This window comes from Neolamprologus multifasciatus, chromosome 20, assembly GCF_963576455.1.
Source record: "Neolamprologus multifasciatus chromosome 20, fNeoMul1.2, whole genome shotgun sequence".
NCBI classification, from domain to species: domain Eukaryota; kingdom Metazoa; phylum Chordata; class Actinopteri; order Cichliformes; family Cichlidae; genus Neolamprologus; species Neolamprologus multifasciatus.
This window is the reverse complement of record NC_140458.1, coordinates 17,600,960-17,621,625: the sequence shown is the minus strand read 5'-3', so window position 1 is coordinate 17,621,625 and position 20,666 is coordinate 17,600,960. Positions and strand designations below refer to the sequence as shown.

The following is a 20,666-nucleotide window of genomic DNA, read 5'->3' as shown; positions in this document are numbered from 1 at the left end:
AGATGAGTGCTGTAACATCATTCCACCCTGAATAAAGCAGTTGGAAGAAATCATTAAAAGCCCCAAATAATCATGACTTTTATACCAAATAAACCTCTGACCACACCTGTATATGATATTCAAAGGACATGTTTGACACAAGAGGACAAGGGTGCCAAAGATGTGACATCATTTTTTTCTTTTGTTGACAGACTGCATAACTACACAATGTTTTTGTAATGATGGCTTGTGAGTGTGAATGGTTGTCTCTCTTTGTTAGCAGTTTTATTGCTTTTCCAGGGTGCACGCTACCTCCTGTTCCGTGATGCTGGGACTAATTGGATAAACATTTAAGAAGATGCATAGACAGATTTTCTTTCATGTTAGTGTAGGGTTACACAAATAGCCGTTCTGTAATGATATCTTCTTGTGCTAGGCGAGCGAGGGTCTGGATTTTGCAGACACCTATGGTCGGGGTGTCATCATCACTGGCCTTCCTTTCCCTCCAAAGAACGACCCTCGAGTCATCCTGAAAATGCAATTTTTGGATGAGATGAATCGAAAGAAAGCTCCAGGGCTCAAGGTGAAAGAAAATTAACTATTGATGTACACTAAAAAGTTGCTCCGTCGTATTACGGTAGTTGGATCTCTCTGTCTTTGTGCGTGTGAACAGTACTTATCAGGGCAAGACTGGTACAAACAGCAGGCTTTCAGAGCTGTGAATCAGGCCATCGGTAGAGTGATTCGTCACAAGGAAGACTATGGAGCGATCTTCTTGTGTGATCAGAGGTCAGAGCTGGTTTACTTCAGTAACATCACATCAGAGGGAACATCCTCCACTATACCACACAGCAGCACACAAGCTTCAATTAAGTGCTTCGGTCACCTTATTTATTATTTATTGGTGATAAAAAAAATGATTGTTAAACTAAAGGAAACCTTTCCCCACAGATTTAAAAGTGCCGATGCCCGGGCTCAGCTTCCATCGTGGGTGAGGTCATATGTGCGCCTCTGTGACAGCTTTGGCAACGTGGTCCGTGATGTCTCGCAGTTCTTCAGGATTGCACAAAAAATGGTGAGTTGTCGCACCTGCACGGTTCATACAATGCATCAAATTCTTGCATTATTCAGTTTTGTTAAAGAACCAGCTCATAGTACTGATTCTGATCTGGAGGGAAGTTTTTTTTTAAGCACTGAAAAAATGGAAAACTTTTTGATTTAAAACACAAAAAGTGAATAATTACCTGAAGAGTTTCCATTAATGGCTATGACACTGTTGTGTACACTGTGTACATTGTATGACACGTGCTGAATTATAATTTGATGTCAAGTGTTTTCTGTGAGTTTCTGTGGAATAAAGGTGAAGATAAGGGTTTTTGTAACACCATGTCAACCTTATTACTTTCATAATAAATGTCTACTAACATATCTGCCAATGTTTATCTGGTTTTCATTCATTGCATGTGCAGTAAAGGTGTGGAGACACTTGGTTACAGTTCAGGTTGTCAGCTTATACTCACAGTTTGTGCATTATACATTTAAGAGGCCTGTGGTTGAGAAGAAGGCTCCAGCAGACAGCTGTGCGACTGTGTGTTCATCAGACACTCAGTCCTCCAGTTTCACCTCTTGCTCCTCCTCACAAACGTCTCACACCCAGAAGGCCAAAGTGCTGGACACCTGCCTTCCCAGCCTGAAGAGGAGGAGACTCAGTGAGTACACAGATGATGGATGTGGTTTGATGTTTTGCTATTAAAGATGAAGGTGTTCTTTTGCTATACTAGATACGTTTAGCAAAGGGTTTCACAGGAGTGTCTTTAGAATTCATTATGCAGTTGAAATGTAGAAAACACAGTAGTAGAAACACAGAGTTCAATAATAAATGGTAGAAATTCAACTAAGCCAGTTAATCCTAAACCTACAGCTGGAAGCACTAGTTTTAAAATCTCCAGCTACAGCTACTCTAAAGTGAGTCCTTGATTAATTTTAACCCTTGTTTTTGTGATCAGATGAGAACAGTGGAGCCAGTGGAATGGCCAGGATCTGCCTTGAGTATGAGAGTGAGGTGCAGGACAGTCAGAGGAGACCAGCCAACCTGCTGGATGCTTTGGAGCAAGGCAACCACGGCACTGGAGAGGACAGTGATTTTACCATGGGAGAGAAAAGGGTAGCTTGTTTTATTAACTCACATCGTGTGTGTGGGGTGGGGGGGTTACACTATAAAACAAAAAAGTTTAAATACCAGATTTTCCACTTGTTTTGCTTTTGAAGGCAAATCATTTGTCCACACTGTCTCTTCAATACGATAAGAGGATGGAGGATGAGTTGCGGGGTGGAAAACGTAAAATCAAGTTGGTCCAAGAACAGGTAAGTGGTGTTCTAAACAACACACAGCTGGAAAACGTCTTTTCTGACTGTTGAAAGTTGGGGATGAATCGTTAAAGTTTAAAGGGTTGGGATAATTATGTTTATCTGTGGCCTGCTGTTAACTGAATTTGAACTTTTAAGCAAATATTTATCTAATAAACCTATGGTGCACACACCTGATGAAAGTGCAGACGATTAGTAAGAATGATGTGAAGAGGATGAAAACTAGAAAAGCTGTTGGTCCAGATGACTTACCTGCACGGAGATGTGTAACAGAGGGCAGTGAACTTTGAACCAGATTGTTTAACATCTTTTTGAATTTACACTGCTGCTGAGATTATCTTTTCCTCCATGGTTATTGAAGAAGCCAAGTGTCTCTGAGGATTTGTCTGAAGAAGGAAAGGCGAGCAGGGCTAAGAAATTCCTGGCGGACATGAAGAAGTCCCTGAGTCAGGTCAGCTTTGACCGCATCATACGGGCTCTGCAGACCTACAAAAAGACAGACGACCTGGATCACCTGCTGACTGAGACTGCAATTTTAAGTGAAGACGCTAATACTCAGAGTCTCCTCCATGGTAAATCTTCTGCTCTAATAAACACAAAGCAACCTGAACATTCAGACTCGTATCTGAGCCTCAGTGTTGCATGTGGTAGCACTGCATGTTGTGTAGTGATACTAGAAGGTACAGCAATACACTGCTATTAAAACGATAAAATACCACACATAGTTAACACTGAAGAATGACAGTACGCTGCCACCTATAAAGTATACCTGCTTTGCAGACGTCTGAACTCTACAGAACACGTTTTCTCAATTTATGATTAGTCATTTTACGCTCTTTGTAAAATGTGTCTAACTAGTGCAACTATTTACGTATCCGTTAAAGTCTTTGCACTCTTTTCAATAAAGTGTTTTAAATTATTTTAATATGTATAATTAGTATGTTTTAAATCGTACACAGCACGATAGTTTGAATATGTGCAGAATGCATTAACAAGCAGGGTTTCTATGAAAATCACATTTTCTAAACTGCAACTTTCAGGTTGTTTCATTTGATATACAACTTACTGTGGTCGAGCACAGTGCAAAATTGTAAAAGTTGTGTCTCTGTTCACATGGTAAGGATGAGATAAGCTTTAATTCAAAGGGTTTAAGTATTGCTTTAACTGTTAAGGAATTATAACGTGCATTTTCAGAAGCTCAAAGTAGTTAGACAAACCAACAAAATTTTAAATAAAGATTGTTTTTAATAACTGGGTGAAAATCTCTTGCAGTCAATGATTGCCTAAATTGCCCATGAACATTGCCATATTTAGATACAGTGCAGATCATAGTCGGTCAGTATGAGTTTTCAGCCTTGTGTCTTACAGAGATTTCTCTACAATAATAGAATCGTTCTTTGTAGTTTGCCCTGTTTTTCACAGTAGTGTAAGAACACCTCACCCAACGTTACTTTTGAAAAACTGAACATAACTGTCATCATTATTAGTCTGGATATTTACACAGGAATAATATCAATGTCAAAGTCATGATTTCAGTATCAGGGCACCACTATAACAGTGTGTTAGTGTAAAAGAGTTTGTAGTTGACTGCTGTTGCTGCCTTGTGTCACAGGCTTCTACCAGTTTGTTCGCCCACATCACAAAAAGAGGTTTGATGAAAATTGCCAGGAGCTGACAGGGAAGGGCTGTGGATACAAACCTGATCACACTCTGTCCAAGGATGAGAAGAAGACTGTAATGCTGCAGAATGGTATGAAACACGCTCTTCATTTTGTTCTTGGAAATGTGTGTGAGATACATGGATTAGAAAAGAATGTCAAGGAAGAATTTTGGAAGAATAACACAATATTCCATTTTAAACATGAAAGACGAATTCCAGGCCATACTCGGCACAGATGTTCCTGTACACTATGCCGGCCACTTGGTTATGGCGTTCCATGTATGCCTTGCCTGCTAGCATCTTGCACCCTGCTGTTATGTGCTGGATTGTCTCAGGGGCATCTTTACACAGCCTGGGGTCTTGCCTGGTGTGATAGACCCCAGCCTCAATGGATCTTGTGCTCAGAGCTTGTTCCTGTGCTGCCATGATTAGTGCCTCTGTGCTGTCTTTCAGTCCAGCTTTGTCCAGCTACTGGTAGGATTTCTGGATGTCAGCCACCTCTTCTATCTGCTGGTGATGAGGTGAGATAGCCTTTATTTGTCAGTTGCAGGTCTTTTGCGCACAACCGAGATGACAGACCTTGCCGACCGTACATACAATACACAAACATCACATTGGGGAGACAGGTCAGGCTAGGTAGCGAGGAAAAAAACATTGAAATGTGTAACACAAAAGGATAATACAGGAATGCACAGATATCAACACACCATAGCACAATAAACACAGACAAGCAACATGGGAAAAAGTTCCAGTGTGTACATCTGATCTGGGACCGCTGCAATCTTTCGACTGCGCCTCCAACTGACCCGATGTCCACATCAGAGGGGAGGTAAGCGTTGGAGGTGGCGTTGGATTCGGGGTAGGGAGGGTGATGCATCAGTGAGTGCTTATCAGTATCAGTATATGTATGTGTGTGCGTGTCCATAGTTTAGCTGAGACAGTGTCCTTCGCCCTGCCAGGCTAAGTAAACAGTCTTCCAGCCAACCCATACATACCGTGGAGTGTTCTGGCCTTTGTTTGTTGTCTCATCCTGGATTGTGGTGCTGACACTCACAGTCCCCGGCCTCCTTCCTTAGCTTAGCGTACTGCCTCAGGGTGCTGGACTTGGGGTGAAACTGTCCATGCATAGTCAGGAGCTTCCTGGTCTTGATGTCAGTGGCTTCTATCTCCTCCTTTGGGCAACTTATTATCCCAGCAGGTTATCTGATCAGGTGTTGATAGCCCAGATCTTGTTCTTACTGTTCAGCTGACTCCTCAGGACTTGCCTGACCCTCTGCAGGTACTTGGTGGTTGCAGCTTTCCTAGCAGCTTCTTCATGGTTCCCATTTTCCTGTGGGATCCCCAGGTACCTGTAGCTGTCCTCTATGTCTGCAATGTTGTTCAGTTCTCACTACCTTAATTCTCTTTGTTACCATCCGACTACACTTTTCCAGTCCGAACGACATTCCGATGTCATTACTTTAGATCCTGGTGGTGTGGATCAGTGAATCGATGTCTCGTTCACTCTTCGTATACAGCTTGATGTCATCCATGTACAGGATGTGGCTGACAACTGCTCCGTTCTGTAGTCTGTATCCGCAGCCAATGATCTCACTGAGGGGGTTTAGGCCTATGCAGACCAGCAGCAGGGACAGAGCATCTCCTTGGTAGATCCCGCACTTGATGGTGACTTGTGCTATGGGCTTGAAGTTGGCCTCTAGTGTTGTCCACCACATTCCCACTGAGTTTCTGATGAAGGCTCTTAGGGTCCTGTTGGTCCTGTACAGTTCTCGGCATTCCAGTATCCAGCTGTGGGGCATTGAGTCATAGGCCTTCTTGTAATCAATCCAGGCAGTGCACAGGTTGGTGAGCCTGGTCTTGCAGTCTCAGCTGACTGCTCGGTCTACCTGTAGCTGATGTTTTCACCTATTTTGCATATCATGCTGCATTTTTGTCAAACAGTAATGATGTTTACTTGATACATACCCATATAAAAAACTTGTGTCATGTAATGTGTGTCAGTGGTGGTTAAGCATAAAACTGTTGATCAGGTTCTGCATCAAAGAATGAAGTCCACACTACCTTTCTGACTGATGTGAAAAAAGCTCTTGGGGCAGAGAGATCGACACAGCTCTTTCAGGCTATTCACACCTACAAAAACACAGACAACTATGAAAAACTGGTGACCACAGCAGTGAACTTATTCACTGAGAGAGATGAGAACTTCGGCCTTCTTGTCAGTAAGTGTTCTTCCAGATCATGAGATGTTCTCTGCTATCTTCCTGTAAATGTTTGTGGTTTGAAACAACTTTCTTGTGTTCCTTTTCTTAAGGATTTGGTATGTTTATTCGTCCTAACCACAAGAAGCAGTACAAAGACATGTTGGATGGCTTGATAGGTCAGCCAGTCTCTGCTCCTGATGTTCCTGTTATGATTGAGGAGCAGCAAGAACAACCTGAAGGTAAATCCCTGTGGTTTAGAAAAGTGTGCTTTACCTTGTGACTAATCATTCTCATTCATTCAGTTTTATTTATATGGTGCCACTTCACAATATACTGTGGGCATATAACTTTACCCACCCCACAAAACTGAATATTCAGTTCTCGTTTAGTTTTTTATTTTTCAGTTTCTGTCAGCGCCTTAACACATGACAGATACAGATAACTCTTTATTGTTATTGCACAGTCATACATAGAACAACAGTACAACGAAATTGGAAACTTGTTTCCATGTGTCATCCTGTTGTGTGTTTGATGTCATGTTTTTTTAAGTAACGAAAAGCATTTTAAATAATAAAATGAACACGACATCTGACATATAAAAATTTCCTTTTGCATTTTTTCTTTGTTTTCCAGCTTTGCTTTTGTCTCCTTTGAGGTCCCAAAGCAAGATATCCAGTTATTTCTCAAGCAGCCAAAGAAGATAGAATGCAAGTGAATACTAAATGAATAGTCCAGAATTCCTTATTGAGTTCAGGGTATCATAGTTCAAACTAACGTGAGTTAAATTGCTGTCTGTTGTCTTCAGTGACCATCCCAGGAACAAGTCTGTTCCTCTGCTGATTAGATCTTCTTTTTTTAACTTGTTCTTGATGTTTGATGTTTTGAATGTAACTGTAAAGAAATGAGCTTTTTTCCATGTGATGAAATGTAAATCTGATATGGATAAATAAAATCTTTTTCATTTTTTAAGACAATTGAAATATTCTCATGACCGGAGTTTCATTTGTATGTCCAGCAATGCTCGAAGCAATAAAGTGTAGCTCATTGATTTGTAAACAAGTCATACACCAATGAAAATAATTAGTATTAGCATTACATTTATAGAAAGCGGAGAGTGCCCCCAACACACACACACACACACACACACACACACAGTTTCACAAGAATAAATCAGATCAAATCATGCCTAACATACATAACAAATCATTTGTGCTGCCTGTCTGAACTCTACATTCCTTCCTGGCTGAAGAATTAAAATATTTCTCTGCATAGTTAAGTAAATATTTCCTATGTTACCAAAAATATTTGTTATTAGCTGAAAATGTCAAGTAGTGGAAGAATTTTATTCAAATCATTCTATTAAGAAAAGAATCAGGAAAAACACTGTTACAACTCAGTACACTTAAAACTGTATTATTGTAAAAATCCAACATCAAATGGATTAATGTCACTGCTTCATCTCTTTGACACGTGGATTGAAATTGAAATCATTTAAAATATTTTATATTTAAATTCCAGAGTCATATTGGATAAAGTGTGTGTGTGTAGTTGTCGTCTTGTGTGTGTCTCTCCAAGTATATATTAATTTTAAAAATCAGCTTAATTACAAGACTTGAGCAGCATGATATTAAGTGTCCATATCTGCAGGTTGGATTAAACAGATGTTTAAATGTATTACTTTCAGTCAACCAAGTAATTTGTCATAGACGTTAATCTGTGAGTAATCACACACTTGGTCAGCTTAACTCATTGTTAACAGGAGACAAAGGTTTATGGAAGTATATTTATGTCAAAAGTTGTACATGAGAAAAGATCTATTCAGTGTTATTTATACGGCACCAAATCATAACAACAGTCGTTGTGGACTTCGGGAGGTCCAGAGCAGATCCACTACCAGTTCAGATAGAGGGAGAGGAGGTGGAGGTGGTCAACACATACAAGTACCTCGGGCTGTGGGTGGACAACAAACTCGACTGGTCATGCAACACAGAGCACCTGTATAAAAAAAGGCCAAAGCCGACTGTACTTCCTCTGGAGGCTGAGGTCTTTTAACATCTGCAGGAAGCTCCTGAGGATGTTTTACCAGTCGGTGGTTGCTGGAGTACTGTTCTATGCTGTGGTGTGCTGGGGGAGCAACACAGCAAAGAATGACTCATCCAGGCTGGAGAAACTAATCAGGAAGGCTGGCTCTGTGGTCGGCATGAAGCTGGACACTCTGGTGGCAGAGAAAATGACACTAAAGAAACTGCTGGACATTATGGACAATGCTGGGCATCCTCTGCACACGGTCGTAAACAATCAGAGGAGCCTATTCAGCGACAGGTTGCTTCTCCCAAAGTCAAGAACCAACAGACTTAAAAACTCCTTTGTCCCACACGCCATCAAACTGTTTAACTCCTCTCTAGAGGGGAGAGGGAGGGCGGGAACAACTGAGCTGCACTGCTTTTTTACACTGTGCAATATTTGGTTTTTTTCTTATATTCGACTGTGCAATAATCACTGTGCAATATAGTCACTCAAATGTGCAATCCACTGCCATTCCTATTTATCCATATTATATATTCTGTATTAATATATGTGTATATATGGTATATTTATGCTTATATCCTTACTCTCATTCCCCTTACTGTATCTGTAACATGCAACTTCTGTCGGTGTTGTGCTACTGGAAACTGAATTTCCTGGAGGAACCCACCCGAGGGATTAATAAAGTTTCATCTAATCTAATCTAATCTCTACTAATGGGAAACGGGCTGTAGATCCATAAATGACACATTCTTCACTAATCAGGATAGTTGGAAAGCTTTCTTCTTTATAAAGGAGCAATACATGTTTTTATTAAACATTTGAACATAATGCAACGCAAATTCTTGCAGAGGATACAAAGTCAGAGAGATACAGTTGAAAATGACAAGTACATGTAGAGCGGCTGCAAAAAAATGACATACAAGCAGAGTGCAGCAGCCAGCACAACACAAACATTGGGCCCTACACTCTAGCTTAAAAGCGAAGGACCCACTCCTGAGTATCATAGTATAAACCCTTTTGAATTGAGGCCAGTAACTCACATCTATCCCATCATTTCCTGGGTCATCACTGTGTGAAGTAAGAGCAGACTGAACAAAACCAACACTTCTTAGTTTTGTCTAGTTGTCTAGTTTTGCTCCTTGTGTTGAAGTGACTGATAACTGGCAATGAGGTGTCCAGTTTCATGGCGTCAGGACCAAACTGGGTTTCCTGGGTTCAGAGGTTTGCAGAAGCTTCCTCCCTTTGTTTCATCACAGCTGTCCTGTTGTTCTGTTGGCCCACTGAGAGCGACTTCATTTCAGAAACATCAGGAAGACTGAAGCTAATCTCCGCTGTAGGCCTGCTCCAGAAGATGGACAAATCCAGGACTTTATGATCGTGACCTTTGTTTGTGTGATGCGAGAAGTACTCCACATCATTATCAGATAAAGCACAGAGGCTCTGGACTTTTACATAATGATGTTATATTCAGTCCTGTAAAAAGTTATATGTTTATTAATATGTAATATCCTCCCTGGTTACTCTGATATGCATGACTTGGTGGTGATGGTGAATAACATGCCATTAGCAAAACACAGTGTGAAAGAATTCCAGATTCCATTTTTAGTTCAACAAACAAGTGAAGACCTTTGACCTTACATCGGGTTTGATTTAATGCTTCATGTCCTCTTTATGCAGCTGACTGCATTCAGGATGTGTCCTGGATGAAATGTGGGAACACCAGATTAAGGACGATATTCCAGAAGGTATTTGTGATGAGCAGATCCTGTTTGAGCGCGTTGGCGTAGACCTGATTGGAACATTTCACCAGAGTGCACAGGGATATCATTTTGTAGTAGTTCTAGTGAAAACTGCAACACAATATCCTGAAGCACTGCCGATGCACACCATTTCCACAAAGTGTATGGCACAGGCACTGTTTCAGGTCCTGGTTGACCAGGACACTTTGTTCATGTCTTGCAAACAAAAGGAATTACTGGGCATTAAATTTGTTTGGACCAGCATCTACCACCCTCAGACTGACAGGTTGGTGGAGCGGCTGAATAAGATGTTAAAATCTATGATTTGTAAGTTCATTCATGAATGAACACAGTTGTGATGGCTGGTTAGACCCTGTCTCCCCGCTGCCCAGTCACACCACTCTCATAGTGCATTTGTAACGCACCCTGGCTTCTCTCAAAATGTAAAAGAACCCACCCACCACTTTAATCACACTCTAGATCTTGTTTTAACATATAGCATAGAAACTGAACATTTAACAGTGTTTCCTGAAAACCCTCTCCTGTCTGATCATTTCCTGATAACATTTACATTTACAATAATTGATTACACAGCAGTGGGGAGTGGACTTTATCAAAGTAGATATGTTGTATTATTGTAGGGTCTACCTTACAATATAAAGCGCGTTGAGGCAGCTGTTGTCGTGATTTGGTGCTGTATAAATAAAACTGAATTGAATTGTTTCAACTCAGACTGTAGTATCATTGTATGAGCTTCGTGTTTAACAAGCATAAATGTCATCATAGAATTTCCTCCGTGCTCCTGCAGAGCATATCTATTCCTGTCACCAGCACATAAGGTTTGTGATTTTTTTTAATGATGAATGCCCCACAGCTATGCACAAATACAGTGTTCCAAACCAGCCTCATTCCCCCCCCCCCCCCCCCAAAAAAAAAGGAAACTCACATATAGCTCCTATATAAGGAATAACAAATGACAGCTATCATTGTAATAACTCTGTCTTAGTTTCTGATACTCTAAGTATTGTCGGGTGAAAAGGGGTGTTTTACTTTTATTTTAGCAGTAGCATCATTATTATATCAGAATCATTTAATAAGCATTGCATTAAACATTGATTGAAGCTATTGACATTACATTAACATTTGTATTACAGTGATTGCTATGACCTGGTGTTAATCTTCTACTTACAGGTGTCAGAATAATCATATGATCTCTCATTGCAGGTGTAAACATGATCACCTTATACATATTGCAGTTTGTTGCTCATTATAGAGTTGTGCCCAAGTTAATAAAGGTCAAAAACTTCAGTCAGCGTTATGACTGGCTGATCCATGGTGTGGGATGACTTTGGGCCCAGGAGGTTGCACGCGCTTACATAACACTGATATCATGTGATTCTTTGTGATTTTTTATTTAGTTATATCTTTTCATTAAGTTTTTAAGTAGTGGTAGTTAATTAAACCAACATTCATTTAATATTGCATGCCTGATTCAGCGTATTATATACAGGTTAACTTGATAATTTGCAAAACCTTGCAACTGTAATGTTGTGTCTCCGTAGGGGACAGTTGGCTCTAAGGAGAGGCGTGGGAGCCAGTGTCTGTCCTCGAGACGAAGAGAATGTTCCTTTGCTGTGTCTAAAGTTGTCAATATTGACTGTATTGTACCACCTGTACGCATGAGATTTGATGCTGTCTGCTGTATGGTGTCCATCTCCCACGCGTGTGTTCATTAAATCATCATTTGACTTGACCCGGCCGGACCAGTGTGGTTATTTTTGGGTTTCCTCCTGTATCCATCCTCAATATTTGAATCCGTAACAGTTTCAGAAAGTGATGGCGTAGCATCTGGACTGATGTGTTTACAGACAGCATTTTAATCATGATTTTAAAGGCTGTAGGTTGCAGTCATCACTTGAACACTGTATAGAAATGTAAGGGCTCAGTGCTGATTCTTATAGTTGCATCTGCTTCAAACTGTAAGAAACATGCGAAACATCACAATACTAAAAACGGTCGGCAGGTAGGAAGCACCAGGTTAAATCTATATTTTAATTTGGAATTCGAAAATCGTTTTTGAAAAGACGTTTTTATTGAGAGTTTAATTCTTTGTTTGCGAATTTTATTTTCAATTTGAAATATTCAATCAATTTTGAAATATTGAATTATAAATAGTGCTTTCATTTTTAATTTAATTATTAAATAATAAAATCATTTTTAACAAATGCATGTATTAACGCATATTTTATTGCACAATTCATTATTGAAGCACAAAACTGTTTATTTGATCCGCATGACTCTTCTGGTTTTCTGTACTGGCAGCTGATAAAGGCAGTCACATGACCTCACGAGATTGTCATTTAGTTCTCGCGATATCTAATTTTACCACTGTACAGTATTTCCATCATGGCAGGCAGTAAGTTGGTATTAGAGGCTAGAGTAAGTATAAATGGCTTTATCTTAGGGCTTAGCGTGGTTGTAATTCCTCTGATCAGAACCTGGTTTGGACGTCACGACTGGGTCTTTGATTATCTGACCGAGACTCCCGGGAAAATTGCGATTTCTTCTCATATTGCCCTTATTAACGGCCTCTTACTTCTGATATACAGGGGACCTCTGTACAAGGTAGGTGCTGTCATAAGGTTACCAACTTCCTGCTTTTGTGCTGAATCTTATGCTGAAGTCGTATTTTTTGTGACCTCAGTTTTTTTTTGGCATCCTGCAGTTAATATAGCAATCTAGTTTTACGCCATTTAATATTAAATGCTAAATCTTGCTGCTAATGTTATCAAACTGAGTCGCCTAGCTAGCCTAGCTAACACTGAGTTAATCTCATTAGCAAAAGAAGAGAGAGGCTGTTGGTATTGATGTGCTAAACATAGAAGTCTGTTAAGCTTAGGAACTTGCTGATTTTAGACAGTTGAAATGGCTAAACTCGATAACTGGTACTAACAGTTACTTTATGTGCTGTGACAAGAAAGTAATACAGAAGTCCATTCAGAAATCTGCTCATTTAGTCCTGTATTGGTTTGTATCTAATATAATTTACTTATACAGCATTGCTTGAGTTGATGAATGGAGCAAGAGGCAGTGATAAATTACAAAATGAGAGAAAGGAGGACAGTTACAGGATTAGGAAGCGCATAGGATTAGCAAGGAAGATGTGAGGGCTATAAATAGAATGAAAAGTGGAAAGGCGCTTGGTCCACATGACATACCTGTGAGGTTATGGGATTGTCTTGGTCTCTCTGAGAGAGCAGGGCAGCGGACTTTGCAAACACATTGTTTAATGCAATGCCTGAGAAATAGAGGAGGAGGATACTGGTACTGCTTCTCAAGGACAAGGGTGATATGTAGCACAGTAGTAATAACAGAGCGAGAAAACTGTCGAGCCTTACCAAGAAGCTATGGGAAAGAGTTTTTGAACTAAGACTGAGAAGACCCCTACAGGTTGTATGTTTGCATTGGAGAAGTATAGATAAGGTACTGTCTTTCTGGATGTAGACAAAGCATATCTTAGGATGCTAGGAGACACATTGTGGTACTGTATGAGTAAAGTCAGGAGTGACATAGAAGTGTGTGAGGTGTGCAGCTGGAATGAGTTCCAGGGGATACATGGTCTGGTACTTGTATACTGTGCACTCAAAGCACTTTTTACTACAAGACTTATTCATCCAATAATACACACGTTTATTCAAGCGGTTTTCCAATCAATGAGTGCGTTGTCTGTCATTCACTCACACTCTGCATTGTGGATGCACAGGGGGCAGCTTGCCCATGGATCATTTGGCATTCAGACTGGAGGAGCTGTGAAACAAACTATCGATCTGGAGATGACTCCTTCTGAGCCACAGGTGGGGCTGGGATTTGCCTTGAGCCCCATCTTGTTCACAGGTTGAAGATGAAGTCAGGCAGGAGTCTCCCTGGACTTTGATATCTGCAGATGACATTGTGATCTGTAGTGAGAGTACAGAGCAGGTGGGATAGAGTTTGGAGAGGTGGAGATATGCTCTGGATAGGAGAAGAATTAAAGTCGGTAGAAGCAAGACAGAATACATGTTTGTGAATGAGGAGCAGACGGGTGTAATAGTGAAGGACGAGTTTTAAATACCTGGACAGTGAAAAAGTGAGTGCAGAGTGGGTTAACAGCATGTCCTCGTTCTAGGTTGCTGTGAGAGCCTGCTTTTTGGGAGTGACCTTTGGCTGTGGTTTAATTATAACCTTCTCTGAAACCACTTGGACACATTTTGGCTGGTATGTACATTTGTTATGTTGTGTAAAACTATATATACGTCACACTTTCTTGGTTAAATTCTACATAGATTGCGTACGTTGACATCAGGATGTGTTTTTTCCTAATATAGGCCAGCTACAGTTGAACGTGAAGTAATCCTGTCTCTCTGCAGGTACATGTGTTCCCTGTCGTTCTTCCATTACTCCGAGTATCTGGTAACGGCTGTCATCAACCCTCGCAGCCTGTCGTTGGACTCATTCCTGCTCAACCACAGTGTGGAGTACACGCTGGCTGCTGTCTCATCATGGGTGGAGTTCATTGTGGAGAAGCTGACCGTTCCAGGTTGGTGTGTCATCTGTGTAATGACCTGCACTCAGTCCACTCAGAACTGTTGAGAAGGGAGGTTGCCTGATCCAGTATATTAGCTCATGCTGAAATAACAATGATCTCAGATTACATCCAGACTGTGGAGCGTGTGCATGGGCTAATGGATTCATGGCTGACTCACATCCTATGTGCAGAGCTTCTGGCCGTGTCGTAGTACCCAGTATGATGCTGGCTGCTGCCAGAGATGTATCACTTTCCTTGCTGTCACATGGGTATGACAATCAACAGTTCCAAAGAGGGGTTGGAGATTCGTGTTTCAAAATAGGAAGTAAACATGTCTGTTAAGTTTAAGTAACATTATAGTTTAGCTGGGAACCTGTGGCGACATGCAAAATGCATGAACAGCTATTCATGTAACCATCAACATCAAAGAAATGTAATAATCTATTTTTTTAATAGATAACAGAGAAGGAACGAGAAAGAGGCCAGCCATCATCCTTTCATGGGAACATACTGACACCTAATGTGCTCACACCTCTGTTGAATAAAGGAAGTGATGTACCCTGGTTTCCTGTTGGCCTGCAGACCAGCAGCTGGTCAGATCCTGATCTGCGCTCTCAGGCTTTTTATGTGCTCACCAGTATTTCATCGGTCTTTCTTATCTCTTATAGAACTGAAGCAACTCAGCTGGTTGAGCTTCTTGGGTCTCTTCATGGTTCTGTGTGGTGAAGGATTACGGAAGGCGGCCATGTTGACAGCCGGTTCCAACTTCAATCACATTGTCCAGAATGAGAAGGCCCAAAGCCATGTGCTGGTCACCAGTGGGGTCTACGCCTATTTCAGACACCCCTCCTATGTGGGCTGGTTCTACTGGAGCATAGGAACACAGGTGAGCTGCAGCAGCAATCATTAGTGTTTAACTTCAGCTCATTTTTCCACCTGGTGTGGTTTGTTTGTGCAGGTGTGAACACAGTAATCGCGCTCACCTGCAGACCAAAGCAGCCTCAGCGAGACTGTTTGGTTCTGTGGTTCCAAACAAACTCCAGAGTGACTCTGGATCACAGTTTATGATGTGAACGTGCTCACACACTAATCCGAACCATCTACCAGGTGTATGGTAGAAGTTTGATCTCACAGGAAACGTCCTGTAGCCACGTATGCTTCGTATTCTCAGTGCAGGAAGGCGCTATAAGCTCTTCATGGGCTAGCAGCTAGCTGTGAAATGACTAAAGAAGTCTTCAGGCTCTGAACGTTTCTCCCACTGTAAACACTACGACCAGATGAACACAATCAACTTTCTGGGGATAAAGAAGTCTTTTGACTTTCTTTCCAAGCTCTTTAGAAAACCTTTGGGATGAATTAGAGGAGAGACTGAATCAGGCTCATCCAACATCAGCCTCACAAATGCACTGCTAGGTGATTTTTAAAACATTCCTAGACACACTCCTAAACTTTGTAGAAAGCTTTCCCAGACAAGTTGAAGCTGTTATGCTGCAGGGTGTGCCGACATCCTAAATCCTTAAACCCTGTAGTTTAAGAATGGGATGTCAGTTAAGTTCATATGTGTGTGACGGCAGATGAGCAAATACTTTCAGATCTGGAAGCTACGTCCATCTTTTATAATGTCTGCTAAGCCCACGCAGCCCCCAACAGCAGCAGTGATGACGATGCTGGTGCAGTCTAACGTGGAGTCTGTTTACAAACTGTAAAGAGCGAATAGGCGGAGGTTTATGTCGTCTAAAACGGCAGCGCTGTTCCTGTGGTCACCATTAAAACCTTTACTGGGAAAAAAGCAAGTGTGAGTCCTTCATCAAAGCAGCTGATCAACAAACTCCAACATGAAGAAAAGCAACTCAGAAGCTGTTTGTTTTATACAGAGAAAAACCTGCAGATGAACTGTGAACTTAGTCCGATAGCATGTTTAAATGATACTGCTGAAGGATGACGGCAGCCATCCTATTTTACATGGAAGAGAGCAGGGGTGAGCCTAAAGGGGGGCATGGGGGGCACTAGACCATATTAATTTCAATGCTATCGTAACACGTTTCAGATTGAAAGTACAATAATATAAAAATTTGTGTTTGGTACATTGCATTAATATTTTTGTACATGGGCCAGTAGAAGATGGAGCCGCTGACCTGAGGATTGTTAGGTAGTTGTTGGTAAACTTTAAAACATTGCAATTTCTAAAATGGAAACCAGTAAGCAGTTCATTTAAAAGCCTGTGTTGTTTTTTTTCTCTTTTGAATATTAATTATTGCTCGTTAATAGAGCTCGCTGAGTGATATAATGAGATCGCTCTGTCTCCACCTTTCATGGATCTTCTTAAAAATAAAGAATGTAATTCTTGAAAAATGTAAATAAGCCCTTTGGAGGTATAAATAAGTCAAGTGGGCTTATTACTTTATATCGTTTTCAAGTGCTGTTTATGTGCAGCGGATCTTCAGCAGTAGTTTGTTCATCAGTGAATTGAATCAGAATTTGTAATGAACATATTAGAAACCCTGAGATGATCTAAATGTATATCTCAAATGATTTAGATGCAGTTTTCTATGCATCTAACAGCTCTGTTGTATCTAAGAGTAATGAGCAGCACTACTATAATAAAGGTAAAAGAAAATATTGATACTGTGTATTTTTACAATTAGGATCATTTTATCTTCTTGTTTGTTAAACACAAGGAACACAGTTTGATCAGAGTATAGCATCAAGTCAGTTAAACATGTGGGATATGGATCTGGTCAGTTAGGTAACGAGATTATTCAGTTTCAGCTGCTTTGGAGTTTAAAAAAATGAACAAAACAGGAAGTTTTCCAGGTGGAGGCTATTTTATTTTATTTATTTTAAATTAGTCTGTCATTTGGCCAGGGTCAGTGTCACTGCTAGCAGTATGAAGCAATGCCTGTGCCCTGCAGGTACCACCTGCAGTCCAGCTGCTCTGTGGTGATACTGTGTGTGCCATTGCCAGAAGCGTTGCTGTGTGACACTGATAGGCTGCTACTGTAGAAGAGCTGGACAGGGCCATAGAAGGTCCTTACACCATGAGCAGGACCAGTATCTGTTCTCTGTAGGAGGGATGCAGTGAACAATTAATAACAAATACATTTGTCAAGATTTAACGCTGAGATCCAAACTTAAAACAAAACAAGCAAAAACATTACAGAAGACGTAACGTTTGATGTGATCGGGCACACAGAAAAGGATATGAAGGGTTACTGCTCGGCTGCTTTAATGCAGCTGTCAGTGTTTGAAATGCTTCATTTGTGGTTTGTATGTTTTGGAACACTTTGTGTAGAATTATGAAAGATTTCTTAAAGTACTAACTATGAACTACATGTCCCACTCCTGCTGGTACACAGACCTCAGTCACTGGTTATTTGGTTTACTATTGGAGGGGTTTTCTAAATCAGTTTAATGAATTTTTTGTTGTTGCTGACATCTGTTGTCTTTTTCTGGCTGCTGCAGGTGATGCTGTGTAACCCACTGTGTATCCTGGCTTACACAATAGCCAGCTGGCGGTTCTTCCGGGAGCGGATAGAGGAGGAGGAGCTCTCCCTTATCCATTTTTTCGCCGAGGACTATGTTGAGTACAAGAAAAGGGTTCCCACCGGGCTGCCCTTCATCTCAGGCATCCGTGTCAACTAGACCAAGGAGGTGGATGCTGGACGCAATAGACTTAAAGCTCTAAAGCGAGTCAGACCTGATGGGTGGGTGTGTATCTGGGCACGGCCCTCCCGAGGTAAAACCCTGCAGCTGACTGAGAGTCCGTAGCTCACAGGCAGAAACCATGATAGCTGCGACAGTGTCAGGCTGCTGGACTGCTGTTTTTATATCAACCTCCAACATTCAGTTTAAGGCCAGACAAGCTGCACTCTTCTACATGTGTCCCGTTTCATTTATTTCTCACGTGTCATTTGTACACTTGTAGCACGCTTTGTGTTCTCACTGATTACCTGTGTTGTTTGAGAGTGATGTGATCATTCTCTCAGGGGTTAGTAGCAAATGTTTGGACAGGAAATCAACCAGGTTCAAAATCATTAGTGTACAAATTCTTGTAGTACTTCTCCATTAAAGCAAACTATTTTTGATATGAGACAGACCCACACAGAGACGCATTATATTCAAGTCCTGATGTCTAAGTCTGTGTTTATCATCACCATGTTTCCAGTGGCAGATGTGCAGAATAAATGTCTGTTTATCCTCTGAATCTGGATTTAAATGAACAAGTCAGATTGGTTGGGAATGTTTACATTTTCTTTCTAAACATGTCCAATTCCACATCGTCCCTGCTAATCCCAGTTTGTCCAATCACACCTCTTCATGTGAAACCTGCAGTCAGGCGTTGCTATTAGGTGTAGTGTCAGCATATAAATAAAAAGACTTTTTGTAGCGTCATCTGTAGTGTGATGTAACAAAAAAGTATTTTCTATGTGAAAAGACCAAAATTACAAAGAGTGAAGTTCAGTAGCACAGGTTGGCTCAGTGCGCATCCTCAAAACATGTGATCTGGTTTAAAAGGAGTTGGACAATAAAACATGTCATGATTTATGGAGACAAATAGTCCCAATTCTCACTTTGTACCTCAGCTTTTCTACTTTTTTTGAGCTGTCAGCAGAGAGGAAGATGAGCAGAGGTGTTTAATAAGACCAAGGCCTCACTTTGAAGTGACATTTGTTCAATTTTAAATGTTAATGAGAACTTTTATATTTACTCTTAGTTCCATTTACAACATGACACAGTGTGACAAGAACGTACGAATACCATAGAGTTTTGTTTAGTTACACTCTTACAGAGCATTTCATCGTCGTATATGACTGACTGCAAACGTAGACCTTCATATATATATTGTCCCTGTTTGCGCCTCCTGTAAACCTGTGATGTGACTCAGAGGCAGGACAGGCAAGAGAAGTGACAAGGTAGAACAGAGTGGAGTCACAGGAAGTGCTCACAGAGAGCAGTTTATCACAATAGGACAAACATTTTTGCAAAAGGGGAAATATAAGAGCTCAACAGGTCGATACAGGTTGAGTGATGAATATGTGAAAGGTTGTTTTTTATCAAGTTAAATATACAAAAGTGTTTAACAGAATTTTACTAATGCATGGACTGATGAAATAAATGAAGCTATACAGGAATCAGCCCCAACATTAAATCTACTTACAGCTTAAAAATCATTGAGTATTACTAAAACATGTGATGCATGGAGACTCAAACAATTCACACATAAATGTCTCAGAACCAGAGACCAAGTGACATCACCAGAGGTCCTCGGCCACAGCTGTTTACAGCTCAGGTGGACCAACACAGCACTGGGCACATGGCTTTAATGTTGTGGCTGACAAAAACTTGATTAAGGATAGTTTCTAAGCACCTGAGTACAAGAAGGGCGTGTGCATACAGCATTAAACAAGTGTTTAGTGCTGTATGCTCGCATTATAAAGTACCTGAGGCTGTTAAAGTAATGTGAGCATGATCTGTATTCAACAGGAAGTGCTAGCAGCGCTCCAGTGCTGGAGCTCCTTTTGTATTTTAGGAACTGACTTTTCTTTTTGTCTCTCCTGTCAGCCTGTGACGCTCAAACTGTTATCCAAACCAACCAAATGACTTTATACTGTCAGCTGTAGCCGACAGTATAAAGCGCCTTTAGGGAACAGTTGTTGTTAATTGGAGCTACATAAATAAATCTGAGCTGAATGACTGAGTTATATTTGGTGTTTTTTGTTTTGAGGAGAGATTGGATTACCCTTATCTGACTGTGTGTGTTTAAGGCTTTAGTATCAGATTTCTACTCATGTAGTAAAAACAATAAAACCACAATATTGTCTGTAGATGCAGAAAAGTGTTTACAGAGTTAACTGGAAATTTTTATTTGCAGCTTTACACACATTTGGTTTCATAAACTGGTTAAAAATAGTTCCCCAACAGCATGTGTCAGGACAAATGAGCAAACATCCTCCAGCTTCTGTCTCCAGGCAGGGATGCCCACTCTGCCCTTCGTTGTTTGCAATTATTAACCAACCACAGCATCAATCAGACAGGCTTTAGTGATTAAGGGCATTAAAATCAGTCTTTATGCAGATGATGTGTTACTTTTTCTCCAACAACAAAGACATACGCTCATAGATGAGCCT

At 40.8% G+C, this 20,666-nt stretch overlaps 2 protein-coding genes across 4 annotated transcripts in view; both read left to right on the top strand.

Annotated features, from left to right (window-relative positions):
* The window catches only part of rtel1 (regulator of telomere elongation helicase 1), a 45,528-nt gene extending 38,347 nt beyond the window's left edge, over positions 1-7,181 (top strand). Inside the window, exons 22-33 of one of the 3 annotated variants that reach the window (XR_014871415.1) lie at positions 416-562; positions 653-768; positions 931-1,054; positions 1,523-1,688; positions 1,986-2,143; positions 2,248-2,343; positions 2,708-2,918; positions 3,959-4,096; positions 6,037-6,225; positions 6,318-6,446; positions 6,841-7,078; positions 7,114-7,181. Coding sequence is in view for 2 of the 3 variants with exons in the window: in XM_085144997.1 (XP_085001123.1) it covers positions 416-562; positions 653-768; positions 931-1,054; positions 1,523-1,688; positions 1,986-2,143; positions 2,248-2,343; positions 2,708-2,918; positions 3,959-4,096; positions 6,037-6,225; positions 6,318-6,446; positions 6,841-6,911 (1,545 nt within the window). In the remaining variant the exon portion in view is untranslated. The other 2 variants (XM_085144997.1, XM_085144998.1) reach the window with 2 other exon arrangements.
* A 5,164-nt stretch (positions 7,182-12,345) lies between these two features.
* icmt (isoprenylcysteine carboxyl methyltransferase) lies at positions 12,346-20,236 on the top strand. Its single transcript, XM_085146441.1, has 5 exons — positions 12,346-12,599; positions 14,140-14,228; positions 14,381-14,550; positions 15,207-15,424; positions 18,001-20,236. Exons 1-5 carry the CDS (start codon positions 12,381-12,383, stop codon positions 18,178-18,180), a joined length of 876 nt encoding a protein of 291 aa, XP_085002567.1. The 5' UTR covers positions 12,346-12,380; the 3' UTR covers positions 18,181-20,236.
* The last annotated feature ends 430 nt before the right edge of the window (positions 20,237-20,666 follow it).